The following is a 27,215-nucleotide window of genomic DNA, read 5'->3' as shown; positions in this document are numbered from 1 at the left end:
TTTGGAAAGAAGCGGAGGCTGCGGAATAATGCATTAACCCACTATTATTGTGTACCCCCACCCCAAACAGTTCTTGGAGGAGACTCAATATTGATGAGCAGGACGGAGGCCAGGGCGTTGCCATTGTGTTAGGAGGAAGAAAATCGACATCGGCAAAGGAAGAAAACCACGTCGGGGCTCTGGAGTTTGCGCGCATCGCGGAGGAACAAATCTAGTATAGGGTGGCAACGGGCTTAAGCCTTGGCAAACGAAAGCACAAGGAGTGGGTGGGCAGGTTTTTATTTTTATACTCTGCTGAATTACATTTGCAAAGTCGAACTTCAACGAACCTGCGCAGATAGACAAATTATTCACCTTGTTGTTCGAGTTTGAGATTAAGCTAGGGTTTGATTTGAAATTCATCGAATTGGGGCCGAATTGTTTCAAAAAAACCTTGAGATTCCCAATTCGAAAAACCTTGAGATTCGACTAATTTCGATTAGCAAGCAAAAAATGCATTGAATGCGGTGACACAGGATGGGAGGCAAATAAGAAGAATAAGACGAGTCGGTTTTGGTGGCATTGAAAGGAAATAACAGAAAAATCTGAGTAGGCAAGCGCGAAGAAAAATTTATATTACAGACTCTGTCGTCACGGCCTCCTTTCGCGCCATGAGCCTCTTCGGCTTGGGCAGGTACACCTTTGTGCTTGTTGGGTTCTTTTAATTTCAATGATTCTTTGGATCTTTAATGAAAATTTGTTTGAGATGAGCATCTTTTTTAAAAATGATCAGTTTCCCGATCCATGTATTATCGAAGGCTTTTGAAAGGAATTCAAACATATTTAAGATGAATTGCACGGAAATATGTGATCTAGCGTGTTTTACACTGCCCGTTAGAGTAAACATCAGTCACTCTGAATTTTTGATTAATTTGTCCATTTGAGGGTATGCACTCCATTAGAGCAATATTTTTTTCCACTGGGTTATTCTTTTGATTGTTTCAAGGCCCGTATTTGCTAGATCTGTTACTTCACCTCACCACCGACTTTTTACCAACAGTTCACAGTGAACATTCCTTTTGCCTAAATGTTGGGAAGTCATAAGTAAAGGAGGAGGGAGGTGGAAAAATTCAGGATTTTGAATAAGTCTGAAAATATGGAATTATCCAAATTTATGCCTAAAATTATACACGTTTTCTAGAAATTCATAGAATAACAGGAAACATATACAGAAATCATAATTCAGAAAAAAATGCACATAGGTGCAAGGGGAGGGGGAGGTTTGGAAAAGTTCAGGATTTTGAAAAAGGTTCGGAAACATCTAAGCATCACCAACTTCAAGGCCTGCTTCAAATTCATAAATGTTGGTTGCATTTTCGTCTGATGCTTTACCAATATCAGCAACATCACTAAAATGGTCTAAATCTATATTTTAGATTGTTTTCAAAGGTGAGAATTGCCATTTTTTTTGCAATAGAGTGTGTAAGCAATCATAGTTTTTTACAGACACACACAAGGTTTGAGAATTTTGAAGCTCCAGGCAGGTTTTTAGCTTATAGAGTGAAGGGGGAAGGGCTATGACTTGGGAGCCTTGCAGGGCTCTAAAGTAATTTTTCTGGGTAAATCAATTTTTGGAGTTGTTGTTGGTGTTGTTTTTTTTTGTAAATTTAAACTGCGGTGGAAAGGAAGGTTGGAGGCTCCATCTGGACTGGTTCTGCTGGTTTGAAAGTTTCAGGGTTCAGCCAAACATTGTAACTATGGTATATATCTGTGGGCGGATCCCCACTCCAGACAGGGGGATGCCATTGTTGGAATAAAGGGTTGTCAATAAGCAATTGATAGTAGATTTGCATTTCGGTGTTGCATTGTTTACTTGTCTTTTGCACATAGTTATTGAACTTATGGGTGCTAGCTATGTTTTGTTATAAATGAATGCTAGATTGCTAACTATTTCAAGATGTTTGATAATCTAGCATATATATGGGAATTGGTCTTCAATAATGGGGATTCAATACTTAGGAGTTTAGATCTCTGGAATTATTCAATAGTTTGCTGTATAGTTCTTTGATATTTATAGTTAACTTTCCCAATTCTCAGTCAGTATGCTCCAAAAACCATATCAACTCCTTCCATAGGCACAATAGACAGATTAGCTTTATTAAATGATCTGACATTTATTTAAATGTTCTTACAATATCAAATGACCACGATTTGTGAGGAGTTAACAATAGCAACTACGGAATTTGAAATTTCATTTGTATAGAGTTAGACCAAATAGAGTAACAAGAGTACCATTAAAAAAATTGGAAGTACTAGCAGCCACAGTGACTACCAAGAGTTGTTTTTTCACTAAAGTATGAAGCATTTTTGGTTGAGGTTATACTAATCTTACAATAGTCAAAAGAGACATGACAGGTTTGGTGGTTCATCAATCTGACTACCTCCAATGGCTTATTCTCAAGGTTCCACCAAGTTTCTGGAATGAGGGCGTGTGGGAGTGGGAGACATAGATGGGCGACATGTGGAAGCACCCCCAAATTTTGGGGAAATTCATGGGGGATGTGCGGACGTTGGTTACCTAGCATATGGGCTCATAAAAATAAAATTATAATTTATAAAATCCCGACAATAACAATTCATTGCATGTAAATTCTTCATTGTGCAATGTAAATACTAAACAATAAATGGTAAAGCAGTACTAAATTCAAATTTATAAAGAATATAAACATGATTCAGTAATGAAATACATTGATTCATAGACCATAAATGAATCACAAATAGTAAAATATTGATACATTGATTGAAATTCATCATTCTAGAATTTAGTACTAGGAAAAATCAATGTTTTAAAAACTGGAACTGGTGAACGCGTGTCCCATAAACAGCAAAGAGATAAAAGCTTTTGTTATGGAAAAGTTCCACAAACGTACTTGGGATAAGGAGGTAGGAAGAAAGAAAAATTACTATATTGAAGTGTTTAATCCCACTCATAATCATCAACCAAAAGCATACATAGAGGCCAATATTTCTTGGAGAGCCAAAATTCTTATTGCTCAGTTAAGGACTAATTCTCATCAACTTCGTTGTGAAACAGGGCATTGGAAAAGGCCAAAGGAAGTGTGGGAGGAAAGGGTATGCATTTTTTGTTCTTCTAGAAAAGTGGAAACAGAAAAACATTTCATTTTAGAATGTGAGGCCTTCAAAGATAACCGGAAAAGTTATGCCAATATGTTGGCAGCTAGCTCTTGGGATAATCTATTTAGCAGGGGGTTTGTCGAGAAGTTGGGAGCATTCATGCATTTTTTGTTCTTCCAGAAAAGTGGAAATAGAAAAACATTTCATTTTAGAATGTGAGGCCTTCAAAGATAACAGGGAAAGTTATGCAGATATGCTGGCAGCTAGCTCTTGGGATAATCTATTTAGTGGGTGGTTTGTCGAGAAGTTGGGAGCATTCATTGTGAAGCTTCACAGAAAAAGGGCCGAATACATCAAGCAGAGGAAGAAGCAGTCTGTCCCATAAACTATTTTTAGCCTTGTAGACGTTAAAATAATTTCTTTCTTCTTTCTTTCTTACATTAAATTGTGTGCATAATTAATACGTTTTAAGTCAAATTGAAACTCTATAATAACTTACATTAAATTGTGCATAATTAATACTTTTTAAGTCAAATTGAAACTCTATAATAAAAAATGGATTCACATTGGCAACATTGATTAAATAAAGTTAACTTAGGTAGAGTTTTGCCATTGATGTGGGTCTATGACAGGTAGATAATTTTGGAAAGAAGCGGAGGCTGCGGAATAATGCATTAACCCACTATTATTGTGTACCCCCAAACAGTTCTTGGAGGAGACTCAATATTGATGAGCAGGATGGAGGCCAGGGCATTGCCATTGTGTTAGGAGGAAGAAAATCGACATCGGCAAAGGAAGAAAACCACGTCGGGGCTCTGGAGTTTGCGCGCATCGCAGAGGAACAAATCTAGTATAGGGTGGCAACGGGCTCAAGCCTTGGCAAACGAAAGCACAAGGAGTGGGTGGGCAGGTTTTTATTTTTATACTCTGCTGAATTACATTTGCAAAGTCGAACTTCAACGAACCTGCGCAGATAGACAAATTATTCACCTTGTTGTTCGAGTTTGAGATTAAGCTAGGGTTTGATTTGAAATTCATTGAATTGGGGCCGAATTGTTTCAAAAAAACCTTGAGATTCCCAATTCGAAAAACCTTGAGATTCGACTAATTTCGATTAGCAAGCAAAAAATGCATTGAATACGGTGACGCAGGATGGGAGGCAAATAAGAAGAATAAGACGAGTCGGTTTTGGTGGCATTGAAAGGAAATAACAGAGAAATCTGAGTAGGCAAGCGCGAAGAAAAATTTATATTACAGACTCTGTTGTCACGGCCTCCTTTCGCGCCATGAGCCTCTTCGGCTTGGGCAGGTACAGCTTTGTGCTTGTTGGGTTCTTTTAATTTCAATGATTCTTTGGATCTTTAATGAAAATTTGTTTGAGATGAGCATCTTTTTTAAAAATGATCAGTTTCCCGATCCATGTATTATCGAAGGCTTTTGAAAGGAATTCAAACATATTTAAGATGAATTGCACGGAAATATGTGATCTAGCGTGTTTTACACTGCCCGTTAGAGTAAACATCAGTCACTCTGAATTTTTGATTAATTTGTCCATTTGAGGGTATGCACTCCATTAGAGCAATATTTTTTTCCACTGGGTTATTCTTTTGATTGTTTCAAGGCCCGTATTTGCTAGATCTGTTACTTCACCTCACCACCGACTTTTTACCAACAGTTCACAGTGAACATTCCTTTTGCCTAAATGTTGGGAAGTCATAAGTAAAGGAGGAGGGAGGTGGAAAAATTCAGGATTTTGGACAAGTCTGAAAATATGGAATTATCCAAATTTATGCTTAAAATTGTACACGCTTTCTAGAAATTCATAGAATAACAGAAAATTACAAAAACATATACAGAAATCATAATTCAGAAAAAAATGCACATAGGTGCAAGGGGAGGGGGAGGTTTGGAAAAGTTCAGGATTTTGAAAAAGGTTCGGAAACATCTAAGCATCGCCAACTTCAAGGCCTACTTCAAATTCATAAATGTTGGTTGCATTTTTGTCTGATGCTTTACCAATATCAGCAACATCACTAAAATGGTCTAAATCTATATTTTAGATTATTTTCAAAGGTGAGAATTGCCATTTTTTTTGCAATAGAGTGTGTAAGCAATCATAGTTTTACAGATACACACAAGGTTTGAGAATTTTGAAGCTCCAGGCAGGTTTTTAGCTTATAGAGTGAAGGGGGAAGGGCTATGACTTGGGAGCCTTGCAGGGCTCTAAAGTAATTTTTCTGGGTAAATCAATTTTTGGAGTTGTTGTTGGTGTTGTTTTTTTTTTGTAAATTTAAACTACGGTGGAAAGGAAGGTTGGAGGCTCCATTTGGACTGGTTCTGCTGGTTTGCAAGTTTCAGGGTCCAGCCAAACCTTGTAACTATGGTAAATATTTGTGGGCGGATCCCCACTCCAGACAGGGTGATGCCATTGTTGGAATAAAGGGTTGTCAATAAGCAATTGACAGTAGATTTGCATTTCGGTGTTGCATTGTTTACTTGTCTTTTGCACATAGTTATTGAACTTATGGGTGCTAGCTATGTTTTGTTATAAATGAATGCTAGATTGCTAACTCTTTCACGATGTTTGATAATCTAGCATATATATGGGAATTGGTCTTCAATGATGGGGATTCAATACTTCGGAGTTTAGATCTCTGGAATTATCCAATAGTTTGCTGTATAGTTCTTTGATATTTATAGTTAACTTTCCCAATTCTCAGTCAGTATGCTCCAAAAACCATATCAACTCCTTCCATAGGCACAATAGACAGATTAGCTTTATTAAATGATCTGACATTTATTTAAATGTTCTTACAGTATCAAATGACCACGATTTGTGAGGAGTTAACAATAGCAACTACGGAATTTGAAATTTCATTTGTATAGAGTTAGACCAAATAGAGTAACTAGAGTACCATTAAAAAAATTGGAAGTACTAGCAGCCACAATGACTACCAAGAGTTTTTTTTTCACTAAAGTATGAAGCTTTTTTGGTTGAGGTTATACTAATCTTGCAATAGTTAAAAGAGACATGACAGGTTTGGTGGTTCATCAATCTGACTACCTCCAATGGCTTATTCTCAAGGTTCCACCAAGTTTCTGGAATGAGGGCGTGCGGGAGTGGGAGACATAGATGGGCGACATGTGGAAGCACCCCCAAATTTTGGGGAAATTCATGGGGGATGTGGGGACGTTGGTTACCTAGCATATGGTCTCATAAAAATAAAATTATAATTTATAAAATCCCAACAATAACAATTCATTGCATGTAAATTCTTCATTGTGCAATGTAAATACTAAACAATAAATGGTAAAATAGTACTAAATTAAAATTTATAAAGAATATAAACATGATTCAATAATGAAATACATTGATTCATAGACCATAAATGAATCACAAATAGTAAAATATTGATACATTGATTGAAATTCATCATTCTAGAATTTAGTACGAGGAAAAATCAATGTTTTTAAACTTGGAACCGGTGACCGGACCAGTGCACCTAATCAACCGGTTTACTGACTGGAACTGGTCTAACCGGGACTGGTTTGGTCTAAACGAACCGGTTTTATAAAAATACATTAAATAATTAGTTTTTAATGAAACAAAACTATTTTAAGATTTAAAACCATGATTCCAAGGCAATAGAGACAAAATATGCAAAGTTTGCTCATTTATATACCATGTAAAGGTGAATATATCAAAATGGCACCGAGTGCAATACATATCATTGACAAAATAACAAAATACATAAGAAATGAGGCTCTAAATGGCCTATAAAGTCCAAAAACACTGCTGCAATCTATGAGGCCTTTGGCCTACTACAAGTCTACAGTGTACACATGATCAATCATCAAGTTCATCACCACTACTAGCTACAGGATCATCATCAGGAGCCACATAGACATCATTTGGTTCAGAGTTTGAGGATGCCTCAGCCTGATCTGCGACCTCAGTAGCAATGCCACCAATAACAATAGAAGTGGACCTAATGGAAGCACGAGTTTGTCGACCTGCATGACTAGTGCCTTCCATTGGTTCTTTGCCTTTCCTTGACGCTGCTACTGATCCTGGTTCTGATGCCGCCACAAAATCTGCTTCGTCCCCCGCTAAAGCCATGTCGATATCAAAATCAGCCTCAAACACGGGATCTTCAGTCTCCTCCACCCTTAATTTCCCTTCAAAACCCCTAAACTACCTTGGAAAAGCCACACTGCGGGTCCTCGGTGGGCATGGCAGGTAACTGGCCGGTTTAGGACTGAACCGACTGGTTTGCTACAAACCGGCCGGTTCCGTCCTAAACTGGCTGGTTAGGGCCAAATTCTCGCCACAACGCCTCCTTAACTGGGTTTTTCAGCCGGTTCCAACCGGTGGCCCTGCTGACCGGCCGGTTAGACCGGTAACCAGTTAGCTAGGCCGGTTTTAAAAACTATGGGAAAAATAGTAGATATTGAAGTCTAAAATAATAAATTGAATTACTCAAAACTCAAAGATAGTATTGACAAGTCAAAGACTTGGTCTGATGTTATCAATATCTAGAGTTAAGACTCAAAAGTTAAAACTAAATTGGAAAAAAATAAGCATGAAGGAGTGAAAGTGAATAAAAGTGACAATGAGGCAGTGTTTATCTATCTATCTATCTGTGTGTGTGGATAGATAGATAGATATTCTTTTTTTTCTGAAATTTTAATTTTTGCTTTTTTAAGTTTTAGGAATTTTTTTTGGGGGGCTGCCGAGAAGTACCCCTTTTGCAGGGGGGCACCCACAAACACCCCTTATCCAGAGGGATGCTAGAAGTCCCTATTTTGAGGAAACACGTCCCCACATTGAGCAAATTTTCCCCTTGCATTTCTCCATGTTTCCCCAAAATGAAGATATGGGAAAACATTTACCCAGGCACCCCTCATTCTGAGAGTGTGAGAAATGTGGGCGGTGTGTCCCTGTGGAACACTGCTTATTCTCTAATTCCTTTCAATTATTTCATAAAAATAATTAACCAACTCAACTATGTTTATTTTCTTCTTGATAGCACATTTATCCGCTGACTGTTAGTTCTCGTTGCAATTGAAATTCGATGTCTTATGCTGGTATTCCTTCATTTCAACAGGCTTGAGTTTGTTTAGATATGAAATACTGGCTGTTTTTACACTGGAAGTAAGAACAATAGCTCCAAAAATGGGTCTAAAAGGTTCTCTTTGTAATTGTACCTCCAACTGAATTAAATTCATTTGCCTTGCCTTCCCTCAAGGCTTTCATATTCACTTCATAGGACAAATGAAATCTTTGGGTGATTAAAGGCTTTGATATTGCATAACATACATCAACCCTAATCTTCCCTTGGAACGCATCTGCAAATCAAGGTAGTTGCCTTGAAGCCAACAAATATTACTCCAAGAAAGAGGTGCTATGCTTAACAGCTCAGTGCTTCTTTTTGCTTCAAGTGTTTTTATACTACAGAAATCAGCTTTGATGGTCTTATTATGAAACAAGTTACAACACAGAGACATATTAAAGTAAACTTGTACATAGATGCAAAATTAAGTTTTTACCTTTTTGGATGTTGAAATCTTTGTGCTGTTGCCATTCATATATGATGCCTCCCAAAAGTAGGAAAGTATGTATGTCTTCTTTTTATCTTCCTTGAGACTTTCTCTAATGAGTCGGCTGTACTTGTGACTCCAAATCTAAGCTCTCATTCTTGGATCATCTTCGTGGAATAACTTTCAAATTGTTTATAAAATTAATGTTTCGAATTCAGGCCCCAGATTTTGTTTGGGTGATGTTGAAAGGGACATCTATTAACTTTGGAAATCGGTATTAGAAACCCAGTTGTCAAGACTTGTGTGGTTTCTGAATGGATTTTGTAATGTTTTCTTATTTTTCAATCCTAAATTTTATCTTCATGATATAATTTCGAGTCTCATCTTGCAAGAATTTATGTGTTGGACAGGAATCAACGGACATTCCGCCCTAAGAAAAGTGCTCCTTCAGGAAGTAAGGTGTGTTTTCTTGTGTTCCTCATTATAGCTTTACATGGACGTCCCTTGCTTACATAGAGAAGTGAGCTTTTGGATTTCAACTATGTTGCAATTACCCATGAATGTGTTGTACTGTAGACAATTGAAATCTATCACCCAAACACGTCAAACATAACCCTTTTTCCTCCACGTTTACTCTTGCTTTTTCCATGGATGCACTCAGTTTGATAATCTGCATTCACTTCAGGTGTAAGAGCTCTCACAACCAACACTTGGTATCTCGGTCCTGCACAAGAAACATTAGATTATTTGACCCTGTTTCCATCCACAGATCAGAGATAAGGGTGGTCTATTGCTTGGCCCTGAAAGACTTTTCTTCACTACACAACAGAGATTACAAATTTGGCTTCTACTCCAACTGCAAGGCTCTCAAACTTGGTTGCTTCTCCTTCAATGTACCTGTGCCAGAACATAAACAAAAAACAGACTTCTCTTGCTCCCTTTCAAGCTCGGTCTCCTGCGGTATGCGAGGCCTTTCCTTGAGAAAAAATTGCACTTGTTGGATGGATCATATTACGACCTCCTTAGCAGTCCATCTCTTCAAGCTTAACCCACAGATCACTGTCATAGTATTGCTCAGAGAAAGCAATTCGGCTCTTCAGTTTGAATTTTCATCATAGTTAGAGTAGCATCATATCATAGTCATGCATTGCCTTTGGGAGAGACAACACATATTACAATAGAGATAGGGTTACCTATTTGCCATATGAGATCATGCGACTGTTATTTAATGAGTTCAATGCCACTTTATCATCCATATTGTTGTCATGTTAAGGAAATACCTTCTTTATTTTTGCCATTGGTATTGTTGTTCATGGACCACTGTTATGTTATCAAACATACTGTCTCAGGGCTATATACTTCTTATCAAGTTGCTGTCATATTGTCATAGATCAATTTAGTAGTTCTGATTAAATACTTCCTGAAGCTTACTTGTATCATATAAACATATTGTGACCAAACATGCTTATAGTTTTGGCAACAGTAGCATACTTCGGATCATACCTTATATCTTAGTTCTTGCATTACTCGGATTACTTGTATTAGCAGAACTCAGAATTTTGTCAAGAGGAAGAACTTGGATATGTGTCCAACATCATTGGTATTACTCCACAGTGAAACTCGCCTTCACAGAATTTCAATACTTCGCATTTGTCTTGGACTTTTTAAGAGAGCTGCTTTCAAGATGTTAAGGTCTTCTTCTAGCCTTTGATGGTGGAACTGCTGTAGAGATATCTTCAATTATGCCAGCGAGAGTGATCTTCAAGCCTCCTTTTATCAACCTTAGCTCTAATACCATGTTGGAAAATCAAGGTTTTTGTAGATTAATGTTGATTCTTCTTACTTGATAGTTACTTGTGATATTTGTTGGATTTTTATTATTTAGATTTACTTCTTCATCAATTAATTACCAAAACATGAAGATCACAAAGTCTCAAAAAAACACATGATATAGGCTCCAAGCCCAAGGCAAAACCCCACAATTGGTGAAAACCCGAACAATCCTCTTCTTATAGAATCAAATCAAAACGGGACCTCCAAGACCCAAAGACCAAGACCTCCTCCAAGTACCAAGTCAGCCCTCAACAAGATTTCTTCCAAAGAAGTCAAAGTCCACCAAAGTCAACAAAGGTCAAACTCTCCAAAATCTACTTCAGTCAAAGTTTCGGTCCTGCAACTCGACCTGCAATTCTCGGCCCCCCCCAACTAGCATAGAAACCCTAATCTTTTTGCACATGTGAGCATAAATAGTCAAAATTTTGGTCTCCTTCCTTCACTTAGTCTTTCTTCTTGTCTTCTTGCCTTTCGCTCTTGTTTTCCTTCTTATCTTGGTGCAGATCAAACTTGTTGTCATGTCCCCAAATGAGTTGAAGTCTTATGCTATATATATTCACTCCTCAAGAGGTCGAATAGGCCTCTCCTAGGTTGACTTTTCACTGGCAGGGCCGACTTGGTTTTGGAGGTCATTTTGTCTTTCTAGACTCAAAAGTAATTTTTCTTTCTTGTACAAATTTCCCAAATGGGTCTTATACATATGACGAAGACTCTTTTTGACTCATTGAACCCAAAGAGCATGAACATGCTTGGCCTAACCTTGAGCATGAAACCCATGCTTAAATAAAATTATTTTCCTTCATTTACATGAAATACAAATTGATACAAGTACAAAGATGATAATGAAGATCGAACTTGGCTACTTTTCCAGCACTTTGGGGGGTCAATCAACTGTTAGGATCATCAAAGTGCCCAACGCTCTACCGTGGAAGGGCAACACTACATCTGCAAGGTCATAACTACTCTTCAAAAGTGTAGTATGACTTGGGCATCAATGTTGAGTAGGCATGGAATGAGTGTGCCCTCAAGGCCTTCGTAGCTCTGCATAGAATCAATTGTCTCAAACTCAAGTGAAAGCAACCACTCATGAGAGACAATGATCATATGTGCATCATAGTGGATCATACTTAATTGTTATGGGCATGGTAAGACTTCAAACTGTGATCACCTTCAAATATCTATCTAGACTAAGTCCAGTAAAAGTGTTCCCTACCTTGTCAGAGGTGGCTAGGTAATCAACCCTATTAGGTGCTTCCAACCTCGAAGGGAAGGTGACATTTCCAAGGTCAACCCATTAGTTCATGGGTGTTAGTGACAACGAATGGCAATGGAGGGGAAAGACTTCATGGCTATGGGACTAGTTGGTGTGAGGTCCACATCTTGAGTGTATACATGCAATGGAAGGAGCAATCATGGAGGCATGTGTTACCCTTTTCTCGGCCTACTTTTTCCAACCCTTGGCACGCCTTTTACTTCTTTTTGATAATGCTTTTATATGGAGCGTAGCTTAGGTGTCCAATCTTACATTTTATGATATAACATTTATTTACCCCTTAAGGATGAGTCCATCTTTTGTTTGTCAAGGTTGGGACATGCAAGGGTTCTTTATGATGAGATGGAGCATCTAGTTCTCAAGAATTGGGTGATCACAATTAACCCAAAGGATGGATGTGATATCAAGGGAACGGTGAAAAATGGTAAGGATGGAATAATTATGGACATGTTACTTCAATCCATGTTTCCTAAGTAGTGCTCCTCCTATAACCCTAACGACTTAGAGGAGGTCCCACTGGACTAGGGCTAAAGTCTAACCCCCTTGTAAGGCGAGAGAAAAAGTTTATAGTCAACATCGATCAATTATCTAGATCACCCCTTTATCCATGTTAGAATGCCCAAAACATTAAGTAAAGCACTTGATAGCAAAATGGTTAAATTATGTGCCAAGTGGTATCCCACCGTCATTCAAGAGGAATGTCTGATGGTGAGAGATGTATGACCCATGTAAATGGCAGAGAAATGTGGCATATCATCAATAACCAATGTTATCAGGACTGAACCGGATAACCTTTTGAACTAGGAACCGGTTGGAATTAGGCTGAAACTGGTAAAAAAATTGGACCAAAAAACTGTTCAATGAAAAATGCAAATATTCAAATTTTAAAGAAAAACATATATATTCATGTGCATCCATATGAATCCAAACCATTTATGCACAAATAAGCAAAATTCTCATTTAGATAGTATGTTGGGGTGCACAGAACCAAAATAAATCGAGTGCAATCCATCTCTGAACCAAGAAAAACCATGCTACAACAAATACCTACCTATCATCAAAATCACTGCCTATCTTGGGATCTTCGTTATTAATATCACTCTCTATGCATTAAAATAAGATAGAAAAGACGTAGCATGTCAAGAAAGATTTTGTTTGAGTGATGGGTACGTTTTTTGTAGGATCATGATAGAGGAGTTGGACAACCGATGCCGCTAACATCAAGGTAATACTCTTGGTGCTCTTGATTAAATACTACTTCCATAACCTCGTACATGACAAAATCCATTGGAAATGTTGCAATCCCTCGAATCCTGAAATCCTAAAAAACTGTGAAGTCTACTGGTGTAGCATACCTGGGGGGATATTATGGGATATACCTAGGGGGGATAAGCCCATGGTATTAGATATATGGTATTGAGAGAACCATGGTAATGACCCATGGTATTGTATGTATGAATCATATATAGAGGCTAGAATTTCCCATAATATCCCCCCTAGGTATACTACAACTGGATTTTGAGAGAGATCTAAAATTCTACTTTCTCCATATGAAATCCAATGAGGTTAGAACCACTCTTAAACATTCCGAGTCATTTCATGTTAATGTTAAAAGTTTAAGTAAAAGGATGAAAATGAACAATAAAGAAGAATGAATTTAAGAATTTAACATTACCATGAATTGCGTAGCAATACTAGGGCCATAGGTTTGAATGTTAGGCTAAAAATTCTTGGGATTTTTTTTTTGTTAATTAATTAATTAATTTATTTTCAGTATTTCTTTGTTTTGTTAAATTACGTTTGGAACATCTTTGGTCAAATTGTATGGAACTGGCGAGCAAGGTCTTTTGGCTTGTGCCTTAGTCAGTGAAGACCTCGAATTATCCTCATGAGTTTCTTCAGTCTTGATTGAAGGATGAGCGAGTTAGATCTCTAATGTTGATTGGAGAGAGCACGAGTTAACAATTCCAGTGATGATTGGAAGGAGAGCGAGTAAAATTCTCAGTTAACTTGCTATCACAACTCGAGTTCTAAACTTGAACTATCCTAATTTAGCATGGATCAAATCTATAAAAGAGAGGACAAAGGCTCAAGTTAATGATAGTTTTGTGCACGAAGGATTGTGACAAGACAAAGCTCATGAGTTAGTATGAGAGAGCCTTGATTGTGGAGTGCAAGAATTGTTTGCTAAAGAATAGGATGACAAGTGCACTAGGATTTAGGAGCTGATTGGTTGTGCGCAGAAAGGCGTTAGGGCCCTAAAAAATAAGAGCTCAAGTGCGCCAAGAAATATGGCCCACAAGTGCACCTATGAAATAGGAGATCAGCACAAGGGATAACGAGGCCAAGGAGGAGCAGAATTGAGGCAAGACGGCATGGTTTGCAGAGCAAGTCAAAGAGGCAGCAGAAGGATCAATTGTGTGCAGGAACCAAGATCAAGTTGTGATCAAGGAAAACCAAGATCAATTGTATTAGCTGAGTTTTGTGTGAGAAGCATAACGGTTTCTCAAGAGAGACAGAGTGTTTTGTAATAGATTCAATTGCTTCAAGGACAATCAATAAAATAGCCAATCATGAAAACAAGTTTTCCTTGTTGGGTTTCCTAAGAAAACGTGTGTCAATTTGTGCTTGTGTTTTTATTCCGCTGCATATGAATTGTTAAGAGACTCTGTATCTTGGTGAAAGTTAACTAGTTTCAATTTTCAGTTATTCATCTAAGTAGTTGTAGAGTTTCATGGAAATTTAACAGTTTTGGTACAAAACCGGTCGGTCCGGTACCGAACCGGTTGGTTCCAAACTGGTCGGTTTGATATTGAACCGGTCAGTTCCATTACAGAGTCCAGACTGAACTGGCCATTTGATACCGAACCGGTCGATTTGGTACCGAAATGAACCAGACGGTTCCATTAGAGACTGAACCGGCCATTTCTGGTTCCAGACCTCAAACTAGACCGGTTTGACCCCAAACCGGTCGGACCGGCTAGTTCCACCGGTTCCGATAACACTGATCATAACCAATGTTTTAAAAACCGTTTTTAAAAACCGGTTACCGGTCTAACCGGCCAAAAAACCCGGTTTGAATGCCCATTTCTCCATTTTTTTGCCCTAACCGGTGAAAACCGGCCGGTTTTAGGCACGCCCACCGTAAAGTTAAAAAAGCATATTTCTGACTGTGTTTTAGGGTTTTTGGGGGGAAACTAAGGGTGTTTCAACCCTAACAATGTTGGCAATAAATGGTAATGTTAAATTCTTAAAGTAAAAGTGACATTTCCTTTAATTTTCATTTTCATCCTTTTACTTAAATTTTTAACATTACCATGAAATGACTCAGGATGTTTGAGAGTGGTTTCGACCTCATTGGATTTCATATGGAGAAACTAGAATTTTAGATTTCACTCAAAATTCAGCAGACTTAATGGTTTTCAGGATTTCATGGTTTGGGGGTAAACAATAAATGCAATCGGAGCTCCAAATGATGAGCAAAACTCCCGATCTAGATCCCATTGTGTTGGACGATATTGATCCAACATCAGAATGGGTGGAGGAGACTGAAGAACCTGTGTTTGACGCTGATTTTGATATCGACATGGCTTTAGCGAGGGATGAAGCAGATTATGTGGTGGCATCAGAACCAGGATCAGTAGCGGCATCAAGGAAAGGCAAAGAACCAATGGAAGGCACTAGTCATGCAGGTCGACAAACTCGTGCTTCCATTAGGTCCACTTCTATTGTCATTGGTGGCATTGATACTGAGGTTGTAGATCAGGCTGAGGCATCCTCAGACTCTGAACCAGATGATGTCTATGTAGCTCCTGATGATGATCCTGTGTCTAGTAGTGGTGATGAACTTGATGATTGATCATGTGTACACTGTAGACTTGTAGTATGCCAATGGCCTCATAGCTTGCAACATTGTTTTTGGACTTTATAGGCCATTTAGAGCCTCATTTATTATGTATTTTGCTATTTTGTCGATGATATGTATTGCACTCGGTGCCATTTTGATATATTCACCTTTACATGGTATATAAATGAGCAAACTTTGCATATTTTGTCTCTATTGGCTTGGAATCATGGTTTTACATCTTAAAAATAGTTTTGTTTCATTAAAAATTAATTATTTAATATATTTTTTAAAACCGGTTCGTTTAGACCAAACCAGTCCCGGTTAGACCGGTTCCGGTCGGTAAACCGGTTCATTAGGTGGACCGGTCCGGTCACCGGTTCCGGTTTTAAAAACATTGATCATAACTGAGCAATATGTGGAGCTGCTGGTTGGCTTGCTGTCCAAGATAGGACAAAAGTTTTCTTCTATGGGGTTACCCACTTTTGGTGGGTAACAGGGCTGAAAGTTTGAACGGTTTTAACGTACATCCTGAAGACAATAAAGCAGATTTACTGTTGTAAATCTTCTGTAATTAAAACGATTTCAGATCTGGTTAATGCTTTGAAAAGTGTGTCGTCAGGGATGAAAATTGTTGGCATATGTTTGGTCTCTTTTGTCTTGGGCTTCCTAGTGTGTTGGGTTGAAGTGGTGAAATATTGCCCACTGTTTGCTGCTGTGAATAAATATTTCAAATCAGCCATAAGGATGGAGTTTATGGGAATCCTCCTTTTGAGGTGAAATTTAATATTTTGCATTAAAAGTCAAATAACACAGACATTTCTACAATGGATACATGTAGAACGCTTTCTTGTGCCCTCTTACTGTAAAATAATCATTTATTAGAGGAGTGCTTGGCCTAGGAAGAGTATATGTGCCAGGTTTGAAACATTTACAGCTTGTGAACCAATCAAATGGAACCCTAGAAGTGGAACATTATTCGCAGGGATTTATATAGTTTTCTTTTATTATTTGATTCAAATATTAGTTGCAAGGGAAGGCTGTAAAACGATGGCTTCGCCTTATTTGCAACTTGTGATTTCATTTTGGCAAAATTACCTTAAAGTAGTGTGCTGGTCGTTGGGGATCTTTTGACAAGTTTGGAGCTTTGATCAATTATTTTCATGGGCTGTCATATGCATGTGAGTCTGCTATTTTTGTACTTGTCCTTGTTCTTTGGTGGGATATAATTTTACTCTATATAGTGGGTTTGACTAGCAAAAGAAAGGGGCTGAAAGAGGGATCAGTTTGTTCTCTTGAAGCTATTTTAATATCAGAACTGAGGCATGTAATTTTCATGATTGCTATTCAATAGTAGACTGCCCTATTGCTTCATATGTTCGGTTTTGATGACATTTATTGATGCAAGCACTTAATAGTTGTATCCTGTAAGTGTAATAACAGATCTGATATAATTTGTAAACTGTGCTCTTTTAGTATGTTTGTTGAGTTGCTTTATTTCATAGTCGAGTTCCAAACCTTTTAACATTGTTCTTGATGCTATAACACTAGGATAAGGCATTTGTCTATTTGAAATCACCATAAAATATTATTTGAAAGCCTTAAATCCTCTGTTTTTCCAATTTGAAAACACATGCTGCATATTAGCAACAACTAAATAGAAGGGAAGATTCATAAAGGGAAGCTCAAAGAATCTTATCTAGTTGATGAGTTCAAGTATAAATTGGAAATTGATCTTATAAGAACATTAATAGGAGTCCAAATTTATTAATCCATAAACCAGACTGTGAACACAATAGGCTGTCGTGGACAATGTTACATTTATTGTTATTGGCAATTTATAGTTGGGGCCAAAATTTAAATTATCGGCATTATTGGGGAAAATGTCGGAAATTATCAGGAAACTTGAAAAATACAAAATCATTTTTTTTTTCAATTTTTTATTCTTTTAAAGCAACATCAACATCAAACAAATACATTGTCACACAAGTATGAAAATAAAACTACAATGTAAAATCTATAAGATGTCAAGTGGCACATCAATCATTGATATTAGATAGTAAAATATGATGTCTGTATTCAATCATAAGTTCTGACAAGATAATACAAAATCACGTTAAAGCAAAAATTATCGTATCTCATGAGATGATCACCATGAGGCATCTATACACTATAACGATAATCTGATAATAATAACGCACTAAGAAGGTATGGCCAAGGATCAGGTTTCCCTCAATCTTGAGAAGCTTGTGGTTCCCGTGCAATTTTTTAGTTCCTCCCTCTAATCTCTCTTTCTAGCAGTATCAAGAATTGAGTTCTTTGCGATATGGACTATGTATGGGGCTATAGGGAAAATATCCACTTCAGGGCTTGGGATTTTGGCAAGGTGATATTTCAAGCGGGTGATTCCGCCAAACATTTCCATTCCACATAGCTTGCAACTCAGCTTTGTTCTATTATTGCCCTCACATGGTTCACCATACTCCCACATTTGGTCCAATGGCTTTGCCATTTTTTAGAGCTCTGATTAAATTTTTAAATTTGGACCTACAACATAGAACAAATGTGGAAATTTAAAAAGTGTAAGAAGAGGCAGACTCTAAAATTATACTAGTCTTGGAAAACAAAGAAAAGGAACGCAACATTTTTTACATACCTGGAATATGGATATGGTATACTGGAGTAAATCTCCACTCCAAAAATGCTCGGTTGATGGCAAAGAAAACTATTGATTTTTCCTTGTTTGCTTGATGAAAAGTAGTCACAAGACTCACACAACCCTCAAAGCTCAATCTCAGCACAAGAAAAAACGAAAATGACCCTAAAAAAACCCAAACTGGAACTTTATATCGGCTTTTCCAGCAGCAGGGCAATAATTTCCGTTCGACTTGGGATACTTTTGAAATTATCGCGATAATATTGGTGAGTTTTATTTTGGCAATAATATCATGTTAATTCTGTATTATCGCGATGTGTAACTATTGTCATGGATTGAGTAGTGATGAAACATTGTTATATATACTTGGTATATATGGCATATTTGTTTCTGAAGTTATAATCATTGTTAGAAAGTACATGTATGCATACCAAGATAATGCAAAAAATATAGCATTTGTGAGAGGTATGGAAAATATGCAAAGAACTGCATCAACTTACATTTGAGAAAAAATATCTCAAAGTCTCATATAATCCATTTAACAAGAATCAGCAAGGATGGAAAAATTTGTGTTATAGATTAATATCATTAACAGAATCTTGACAAAGTTCAGCATTTAATGCAAGAAGTTCCAACTCAACTCCTTGCCTACAATGCTTTAACATGGGAGAATAATATGCTGTATTGTGCCTATTCCAATGACAAGTTCGAAAAAGGAATTGTTTTTCTTGGAAAATTTGAGAGTATTTTTGTGACTATGATTATAGTACTGTGATAGTACGCATTCATAATTGAGTCTACCAACTTTAGATTAGTGCTTTTATGTTATTAAATTTTGAAATTTGTATTCTGTAAGGGAGAGGAAAATAACGAAACACATACACTCTGCATGGGTAGCTGCAGATAAATACCTTAAGTGGATAGTCAGTGTTGTAATCAGTAGATAATTGGCATAATACTTATTATACAAGTAATTTCTTATGGAGATTTGTATAGAATCTAGATTGCATTTTTAATAAAGGCTATTTTTGATTGTGATGGGCATTATAGCAATTTTTATGGTCATAGTTTAATGCCTTTAATGCATTGTTGAATGATAATTTTTGATATGCAAGTTCAGTCCACACTCCACAGAGATTCTGTTATCCCCCGCAGCATGGGATATTCAAGTCCAGAATTTACTGTGGATTAAAGAGAATAAGTATTCTAATTTCTTATTTAGTCTGACTGGTTGCTTTTATAGATCAATTGTGATGAATTCCGTGTCTTGAATGCTATTGAATTTGATGAGTGTGGTATCCTTTAAGGTAGAAGTACTGAATGGATGTGATTTCATTTGTTACAGGGTGCACAACTTCGAAAACATATTGATGCCACATTGGGTAGTGGAAATTTGAGAGAAGCAGTTCGACTTCCCCCAGGGGAGGATTTCAATGAGTGGTTGGCTGTCAATAGTATTTCTCTTTCCTTTCCCGTTTCTTCCCTATTAACTGAATAATACACAATAATTGAAAAACTAAAGATAACAAAGCCATGGCCACCTAAGTGACTTTCACTGCTATCTTTCTAGTTCTCATAAGTTGCATGTGTATTAATTTCACATATGTAGGATGCAAGGAATATGTTTGTTAGTATTTCATGTAAGCAATATTTTTGTCTGTACTGCATTCTCTTTTCTTTAAAATTGCTAAATATTCTGGTCTTTTTTTTTTAATTGTTACAATGAATATTTCTGATTTTAATATTGATTCTAGTCATGGTCATGGGTTTCTTCATATCCATTTTTAGTTTATTTTGCTATTGTGAAAGCATAGATAATGTTAAAATCTTCTCTAAACACATCTGCCTGGCTAACCTGATGTCTGAAACATAAAGTCATGGAGTTTCTTCTAAACAAAAAGTGTTTTAATGGGGAAACGGAAATTCATGCACAGGAAGTCTCAAATGGAAATACATTATCTTCTCTTTTAATTCTACTGAATCAAGTCCATGTCTGATTTTACTTGCTGTGGAACTGTGGTTGAAAGTTCTGTCACGTGAGGATGACATCTGTGTTTCTGACTGTGCATAGTTGGAAGCTTTATAGCAAGTGCTTATATAATGGTTAAAACTGTTTGTATTGCATATGCTTGTTTAATCTGAGGCTGTTGAATAATATTGTTCCTGTAAACTGACACTGTACTGTAAAGTGGAATGGAAGTGGGTCTGAGGGAATGCTAAGATGGAATGTTTTTTCTTTTTAATTATAAATATATTCCTCTCAATTCTACGAGCAAAAGAAGTAGCTATAATTATGTAGTGAAAAATTGTTGAGTCAATTTTATCATTTCACTAACAGTTTATTTATGTTTTTCACTTGCAGCGGTTGACTTCTTCAATCAGGTGAATCTGCTTTATGGCACCCTTACTGAGTTTTGCACGCCAGAAAACTGTCCAACAATGTCTGCAGGGCCAAAGTATTTCTCATTTATTCTTGTTGCTTTGCTTCTTTCTGTGCTTATATTAAAAAGGCATGGACCCGTTCATTTTTTTCTTTCTTTCTTTGTAACCCAGAGGAACTTGGCAGCTCGCATGACACGGGGCTACCAATAAACCTCTGGGGGTCTATGGCCTCTCCACCTTTCCGTAAACCGGGTTACAACCGGGGGGGATTTGAAACTTGGATCTCTTAGTTACCAGGGACTCACATTTACTTAGATCACCAATTGAGCTGCCCCCTGGTACAAAGGCATGGATAGTTCTAGAATTAAATGAAGATGTTATTAAAAGCAGTGGAACATAAGTGAGTAATAATAGGGAAGTACATCAATATGGCTAAGTGTGCTTGTGCTGTATAACTAAACTGAACAGAGAATGAAAGATGTTTTGAATAAGGGTCCTCTCCAGTATCAAAAGCTAAAAGTTACAGACCAGTGTCATCGAAATGGCGAAGAATATATAATGATTTGTTTGATAAAATGGAGGGCAGCAGCTTAGACCCATGGTTCTGTCAGAAGGTGACAGACGTTTTAGGTGTTTGTCTAGCTTACAGTAACATCCTTCCCATGGCCAGTAAGATACAGGGTGACTTCTGATGGTGTTAAGCAAGTTTTTTGTAATGCAGATGTATATTGTTTAATGATTGAATTGTCAGCATAGGTTTATTCTAAAGGTCCATCTTAAAATGTTTACATCAGCTAACCTAAGGGCTCAAGCCTCAGTCGGAGATTCTGTCTTTCCTTGCTTGGGTTGGGAGGGATGCAAAGCTCCTTCAAACACCTATCTTGACTCATTTTTTACATTAAAATAGCGCATTGACAGCATGATTGAAGCACTATAGAAGACATAATGAGGCAAAGAGAGAGTGAACATATTGATATAAAGAAGTCTAAGATTTACTCAAAGTACGAGAATGATTTGAATTTACACATTTTGAATATGACTTCATATTTTAACCCTTACATGTCTAACTTATCAAATTGCCACCTAAAGCTAATGTAACTTTTGCCTATTTGGTGTATCTGTAACTTATATCTACATAATAAACCTAGAATACTATATCTCTATTATTACAACATGAATGCTAGAACTATTCCCTTCACCTAATGGTCACATTGATCATCATGTAGGAATTTATAGGGTAAGTTCCTTAGATAGAACACCAAAGGACACCGCTCACAAACATATCACAAATCAATACACCTGTATTCTTGACTTGGTTAAAACCCTTAAAGAGGGAAACAGTCCACGGCTTGAGCCAACGTGGCCACTTCAGGCAATTTATTAAAAAAAATGAAAATTGACATAAGCTTCTTTCATGAACGATCACCTTACAAATGACCCTCCATGCTCTTTAAATAGAGATCATGGGCCAATCGAGTGTTAAGCCATGGATCAAGTGTCGGTAATACAGAGGAGAGAATGAACCGACGGATCACTTCATGTCTAAAACATATCGTGGCTGTCGGATTGTAAGTTACAAAAGTACATAGTAAAGAAACACACTTTACCTAACTCTACACTAGACCAAGTTATACTTAACTACTCCTATGTGTCGGAATATCCTAACACATCACACCAAGCATATCCCTGTAATTTTTAAAATTCCCTTTATCAAGAGGTTTGGTGAAGATGTCTGCAACTTGGTCTTGTGTAGCATATATCTCAGTCTGATTCCTCTGTTTTGCACCTTTGATAAACAAATGCTGCTGTATCTCATTGTGTTTGTTTTGAACATAAAAAACTGGATTTTTTGCCAACTTTATTCATTTATTTATTTTTTGACTGAATGGTTCTGGTCAACACGAGCAAGCGGTAACTACTCTATTCTTGATCTCCAGTGGACAGAAATGTCTGACCACACTATGAAATTCACCGTTTGGCTATGACTCCATAAGTTGGGGGTATCTATTCTGCCAAAGTTGCCCAGGGCTTGCACCTGTCCTCTTCACCTGTTTTTCACAACGATCGGCACACATGAGCATGGGCATGTCACTCGAGAGACTTGAATCCTGGAAGGACAATAACAACACCCTGGTTTCGCCGACCTCGCAAGACACTGTTGACTTTTGCTAACTTTATTTCAGTCGATGGTGATGGAATAACTGTGTTGTCTTGTCTGTTCTACCTGCAAATCAGCTAGAATTGCCCTTAATCAGATGGCCACACAAGTTTCAGTTACCACTGCCCTGTATTCTGTCTTTGTTCATCAAAGAACCATAGTTAGTTTCTTTTTACAGAGCCATTGTAGTACACTGGAAGCTAGATTGATGTAGATTTTCTGTCCTCTGCTGAACATCCCAGTCATTTCCTATGTCTCCTGATTCCTGACATCCTGCGATAATCTGCTTTGTGGAGCTTCATTCTCATAAGCCATGATTCCTCTGACATTGATGTGGATTACTTTTGTAGTATTCCAATGTTCATCCCTTGATTCATTCATAAATCTTGAAACCATGTCTACAATGTAACTTGAGTCTGGCTTGGTGTTTGTCAAAGAAAAAGTTAACCCTCCAACAAGCTCAGTTCAAAGTTGAATCCACCTTCTCAGACTTATCCCATGTGGATAACTTATTATCCATTTCCATTGGTTATGATGAAGCTTTACACTCTACCGTAAATAATTTCTTGCCTATTTACTTTGAGAGATCAGTTTTTTTTTTTTTTGGTTTTTTGTTTGTTTAACTAACAGAATTCAATTCCCAAACAATGGTGAAACAATCCTAACTATCATGTCTCAAATGCCTTACAGAGTGCCTTCTTCAACACCTCATGTAGTTATGACTCATGAGTCCATCGGCATACACAATCACATTACTATGCCCTTTCCTTTGTTTTGATATGCAGATTTAGTCTGATGTGCTTCTTTCAAATCCATTGTTTACTTGAAGACAGTATGTTCATTACCTTTAATATCAAAATCCTGCAGCCGTTGCATGTACACATCCTGTTCCATTTTACCATTCAGGAAAGTACTTTTGAATTTTGATATCCATCTGGGTGCACCTTAAATGGCCCCAAAAATATAAAGAAGTGATGATATATGTGTTGCTTATATTGATAGAAGAAAAGCTCATGATACAGCAGTAATGTACAAATGGTCTCTGTTACCCCTCATTGTATGAGGCTCACACATGACTTCCATCATAAATAACAGAAGTTTGTAGGAGTCAATGATGAAGACGTAGGCATTGTTATTTGTGCACATCTTTCCTTAGCACTTTCCTTATGACATTGTCGACCATTGCCAATGGTGGGTGTGCAGCATCTTGAGGAGAGATGTCATTGCTTAAGTTGAGCAGTAAACTTTCTTTGGACCTTGGATGGTAAACGTAAGCGTGATACTCCTGAACAGTATATTCTATTTGTTAAATAATGCCAACAGAATCAACAGATCAAAGACACTTGAAAACCAACGATGGTATTAATAATAATTATATATGATTAGATTTGTTTCTGGTTTAACAGTATTATATAAATTGTTCTTAAGCTGGGGGTTTATTTGCATAGCATCTAGGGAATTTCTCCACAAACGTCAAAGGAAGACATATGTATGCATCTATTTGATTACTGTTCTGCAGGAATATGCTGCTTTATATTAGCTGATCTTCCTTAATACTGTGGTTTATAGGTATGAGTATAGATGGGCAGATGGTGTTCAAATCAAGAAACCCATAGAGGTATCAGCACCAAAGTATGTCGAATATCTGATGGACTGGATTGAAGTTCAGCTTGATGATGAATCTATTTTCCCTCAAAGGCTTGGTAACTGCTTTCTTCTTTATGGATTCCTTGTGAATCCTGTACGTCTTGTTCATTCATATATATGGTTCTTCTGGTTTTACAGTTCTCATCTTATGCTATTTTTTTAATGTAGGTACACCGTTTCCCCCAAACTTCAGGGATGTTGTTAAAACAATATTTAAACGACTATTCCGAGTCTACGCCCATATCTATCACTCACATTTTCAGAAGATTGTGAGTCTGAAGGAAGAAGCTCATCTTAATACTTGCTTCAAGCATTTTATTCTCTTCACATGTGTAAGTTTTATTGCTTTTCTTCTTTTCATTTTTTTTTTCCAATACAGTTCAAGCTTTGATATAAGTCGTGATGCATTCCTGGCTTCTGTTCTATCATCAATTTGAATAATGTAGAGAGCTATTTTTGTCTTCCAAAGATCTACTTTCAGTGTATTTTATGGTGTGTTCATAATTCAAATGAATTGTGTAGTTTGAATAATTTTGAAGGCATGCTCTCTTTGTCAAGGAAGATACTAGTGCGCTATGTTTGGATTCTTCTCTCCTAGGCTCATGTCTTATCAATCTATTTCGTTTTTTAAGTTTAGGCATGAAATTTCCCCCCCTTTTTTTTCCATACGTAGAGAGGATTGTATTAAAGCCATTCTCTTGTGCCTATTCTGATCCGCAGGTTCAATTGAAATATGTACATCATGATCTTATTAGATAATTCGGTCTTTTGAAATTTTAATAGCAAATGATATTGATGGTGAAGCTTTTTTCAAAAGCGTTAGGAGCTAACTAACAGAAATTTCAGTGCTAGTTATACTGAGATCCATGGAAGTGTTTGATCTTCTTTTTCTTTTGTTTTTCTTGCTAATTATTTTTAGTTTTATGAATAAATCTTGTTATTCTTCTAGGGATTTCAGGGACTGTTGTACCTACTTTCACGTCTGAGTTTGTGTGTGTGCTTGGGCACATTTATAACTTCTCAATGCATAGATATTTCATAGTAGCCTTAATGAGACAACGTTATATGGATTATAGCTTTTGTTTCACTTGCCACTAGTACTAAGAATATAAAAAGAGCAAATATATAACCAACTTACATTTTTGTACTCGATATCTATCAATTCATTTTTCAGCTGAAGCCAGTAGCACATTTGGAAACCAGTTTGAAAGACAGCTAATCCTTATTGGCAATTTCGAAGCTATAGATCATGCTTTAGAGTAATTATCCTGTATTTTCATAAAGAACTTGCAAGATTAAATTGACTGGATGAATGCAAGTTAGAAAATCATATTCATTGCCCTTTAATGTTCCACCTCCTGTTGTTTTCCCAACTACAGGTTTATTGGTCCATGCTTTTTTCTGATCTATATAAAGAGAGACTTAATTTGTTTGATTTTAACAGTTCTCTGTTTTTGCTATGCCCTTTTTTTTCCCTTGCTTATAAGTGTATATTACTTTCATCACTTTCTAACTTTCTTAAACTCTCCTATTTTTTATTTCACAGGAATTTAATTTGATTGACAAAAAGGAGCTTGCACCCCTTCAGGAGCTGATAGATTCTATTCTTATTCCATATTAAATGAATAGAGGGACATTATAATAATAATTGCTGATAAATGCTCGGAAGTACCAAGGTTGGTATTCGCAAGTTAGTTTATTCTCTCATTGCTAGACATGAGTGAATTTATTCTCTCATTGTTAGACATGGGGGAACTTTGTGACAAGTTGCAGATATCTTTGTGAGGTTTTTTAAGTTTGATCTATGTGATTCCAGCTTCCGTAAGAAACCCTTTAAATTCTTTAATGTATGTGTGCCCATATGTCAAATTTGGATGAATAAAGCTGTTTTTTTCCGTTTTTGTATATAATCAGAATGAATGATTTCAAAAAAGTGTTCTGATCGAGAGGTATCAATTTTGAGCACCTGTGAGAACTAAAAATATTTCTTGTATTTTACCAGGACTAGCGATTTTGAAAAAAGATACCTGCGTTCTTTATTCTGAGCTTATTCTTTAATTTAAGAGAGTCTAGACTCGAAATCTAATCCAAATGTAACAGAATAGACATTGGAGTCTCTTGAGTATGCAGTCCATTTTCTAGTAAAACATGAATCTCAGGGCCTTGAATTTCCAAGGGTCGATGCATCTGTGTGCTTATAAATCGCATTGCTTCCTTGCAATGATTATTCTAGCAAAGGTCGTTTTTTAACATATTCTATGTTGCATGAATTGAAAATACTATTTTCAGATCATATATTTTCTAAAGCATAACCGAAACATCGAAAGAGTCGAACCTACAGTATGAATTGGTGAAAGAATGAATTACTTTGTTTGCATTCTGTACACTGCTTGTGTGTTAAATTAAATGTTCTAATTGTAGTAGAAGGGAAATAATTGACTGTTGAATGTTTGTGGTTTCAACAATGCCATACTTTTCATGCAATATCTATTTGCAGTACACATCTGCTTGCTGCATCGAAGTACCACTTTTGCTAAAGGTGTTTCTCATTTATTACATCCAAACTTCAAAGTTCGTTACTATGCCAGCAATCACTTTATTATGCTTATTGATCGTTGTACATTCATCTTATAACACGCCATGCACATGTGAGGTCAAAGTTTCTGCACGGGCTTGTTTTGTTTATGCGAGGCCTAGTTTATTTCATCTCATTCTTACTCTTCTTTAGAAAATGTGTTCTCATTTCATAATTAAAACTACATTCTTT

The 27,215-nt window shown here is 36.9% G+C and overlaps 1 protein-coding gene across 3 annotated transcripts; it reads left to right on the top strand.

The window, feature by feature from the left end:
* LOC149245221 (MOB kinase activator-like 1A) lies at window positions 1-26,358 on the top strand. 3 transcript variants are annotated; one of them, XM_089457704.1, is made up of 8 exons: window positions 3,847-4,024; window positions 4,266-4,423; window positions 9,066-9,114; window positions 19,607-19,715; window positions 20,624-20,717; window positions 24,371-24,504; window positions 24,617-24,780; window positions 25,995-26,358. In XM_089457704.1, the coding sequence occupies exons 2-8, from the start codon at window positions 4,401-4,403 to the stop codon at window positions 26,067-26,069; spliced, it is 648 nt and encodes a 215-aa protein (XP_089313830.1). In that variant the 5' UTR covers window positions 3,847-4,024; window positions 4,266-4,400; the 3' UTR covers window positions 26,070-26,358. The 3 variants fall into 3 exon arrangements, with proteins under 3 accessions (XP_089313831.1, XP_089313830.1, XP_089313829.1); XM_089457705.1 differs by lacking the exons at window positions 3,847-4,024; window positions 4,266-4,423 and adding an exon at window positions 1-673; XM_089457703.1 differs by lacking the exon at window positions 3,847-4,024 and having other exon boundaries at window positions 4,064-4,423.
* Window positions 26,359-27,215: the final 857 nt, after the last annotated feature.

The sequence above is a fragment of the Pinus tabuliformis genome, chromosome 7 (assembly GCF_031772625.1).
Source record: "Pinus tabuliformis cultivar Carrire ecotype Pingquan chromosome 7, CPIR1, whole genome shotgun sequence".
In the NCBI taxonomy this organism is placed as follows: Eukaryota; Viridiplantae; Streptophyta; class Pinopsida; order Pinales; family Pinaceae; genus Pinus; species Pinus tabuliformis.
The sequence above is the reverse complement of the archived record's forward strand: the minus strand, read 5'-3'. Positions and strand labels throughout refer to the sequence as shown.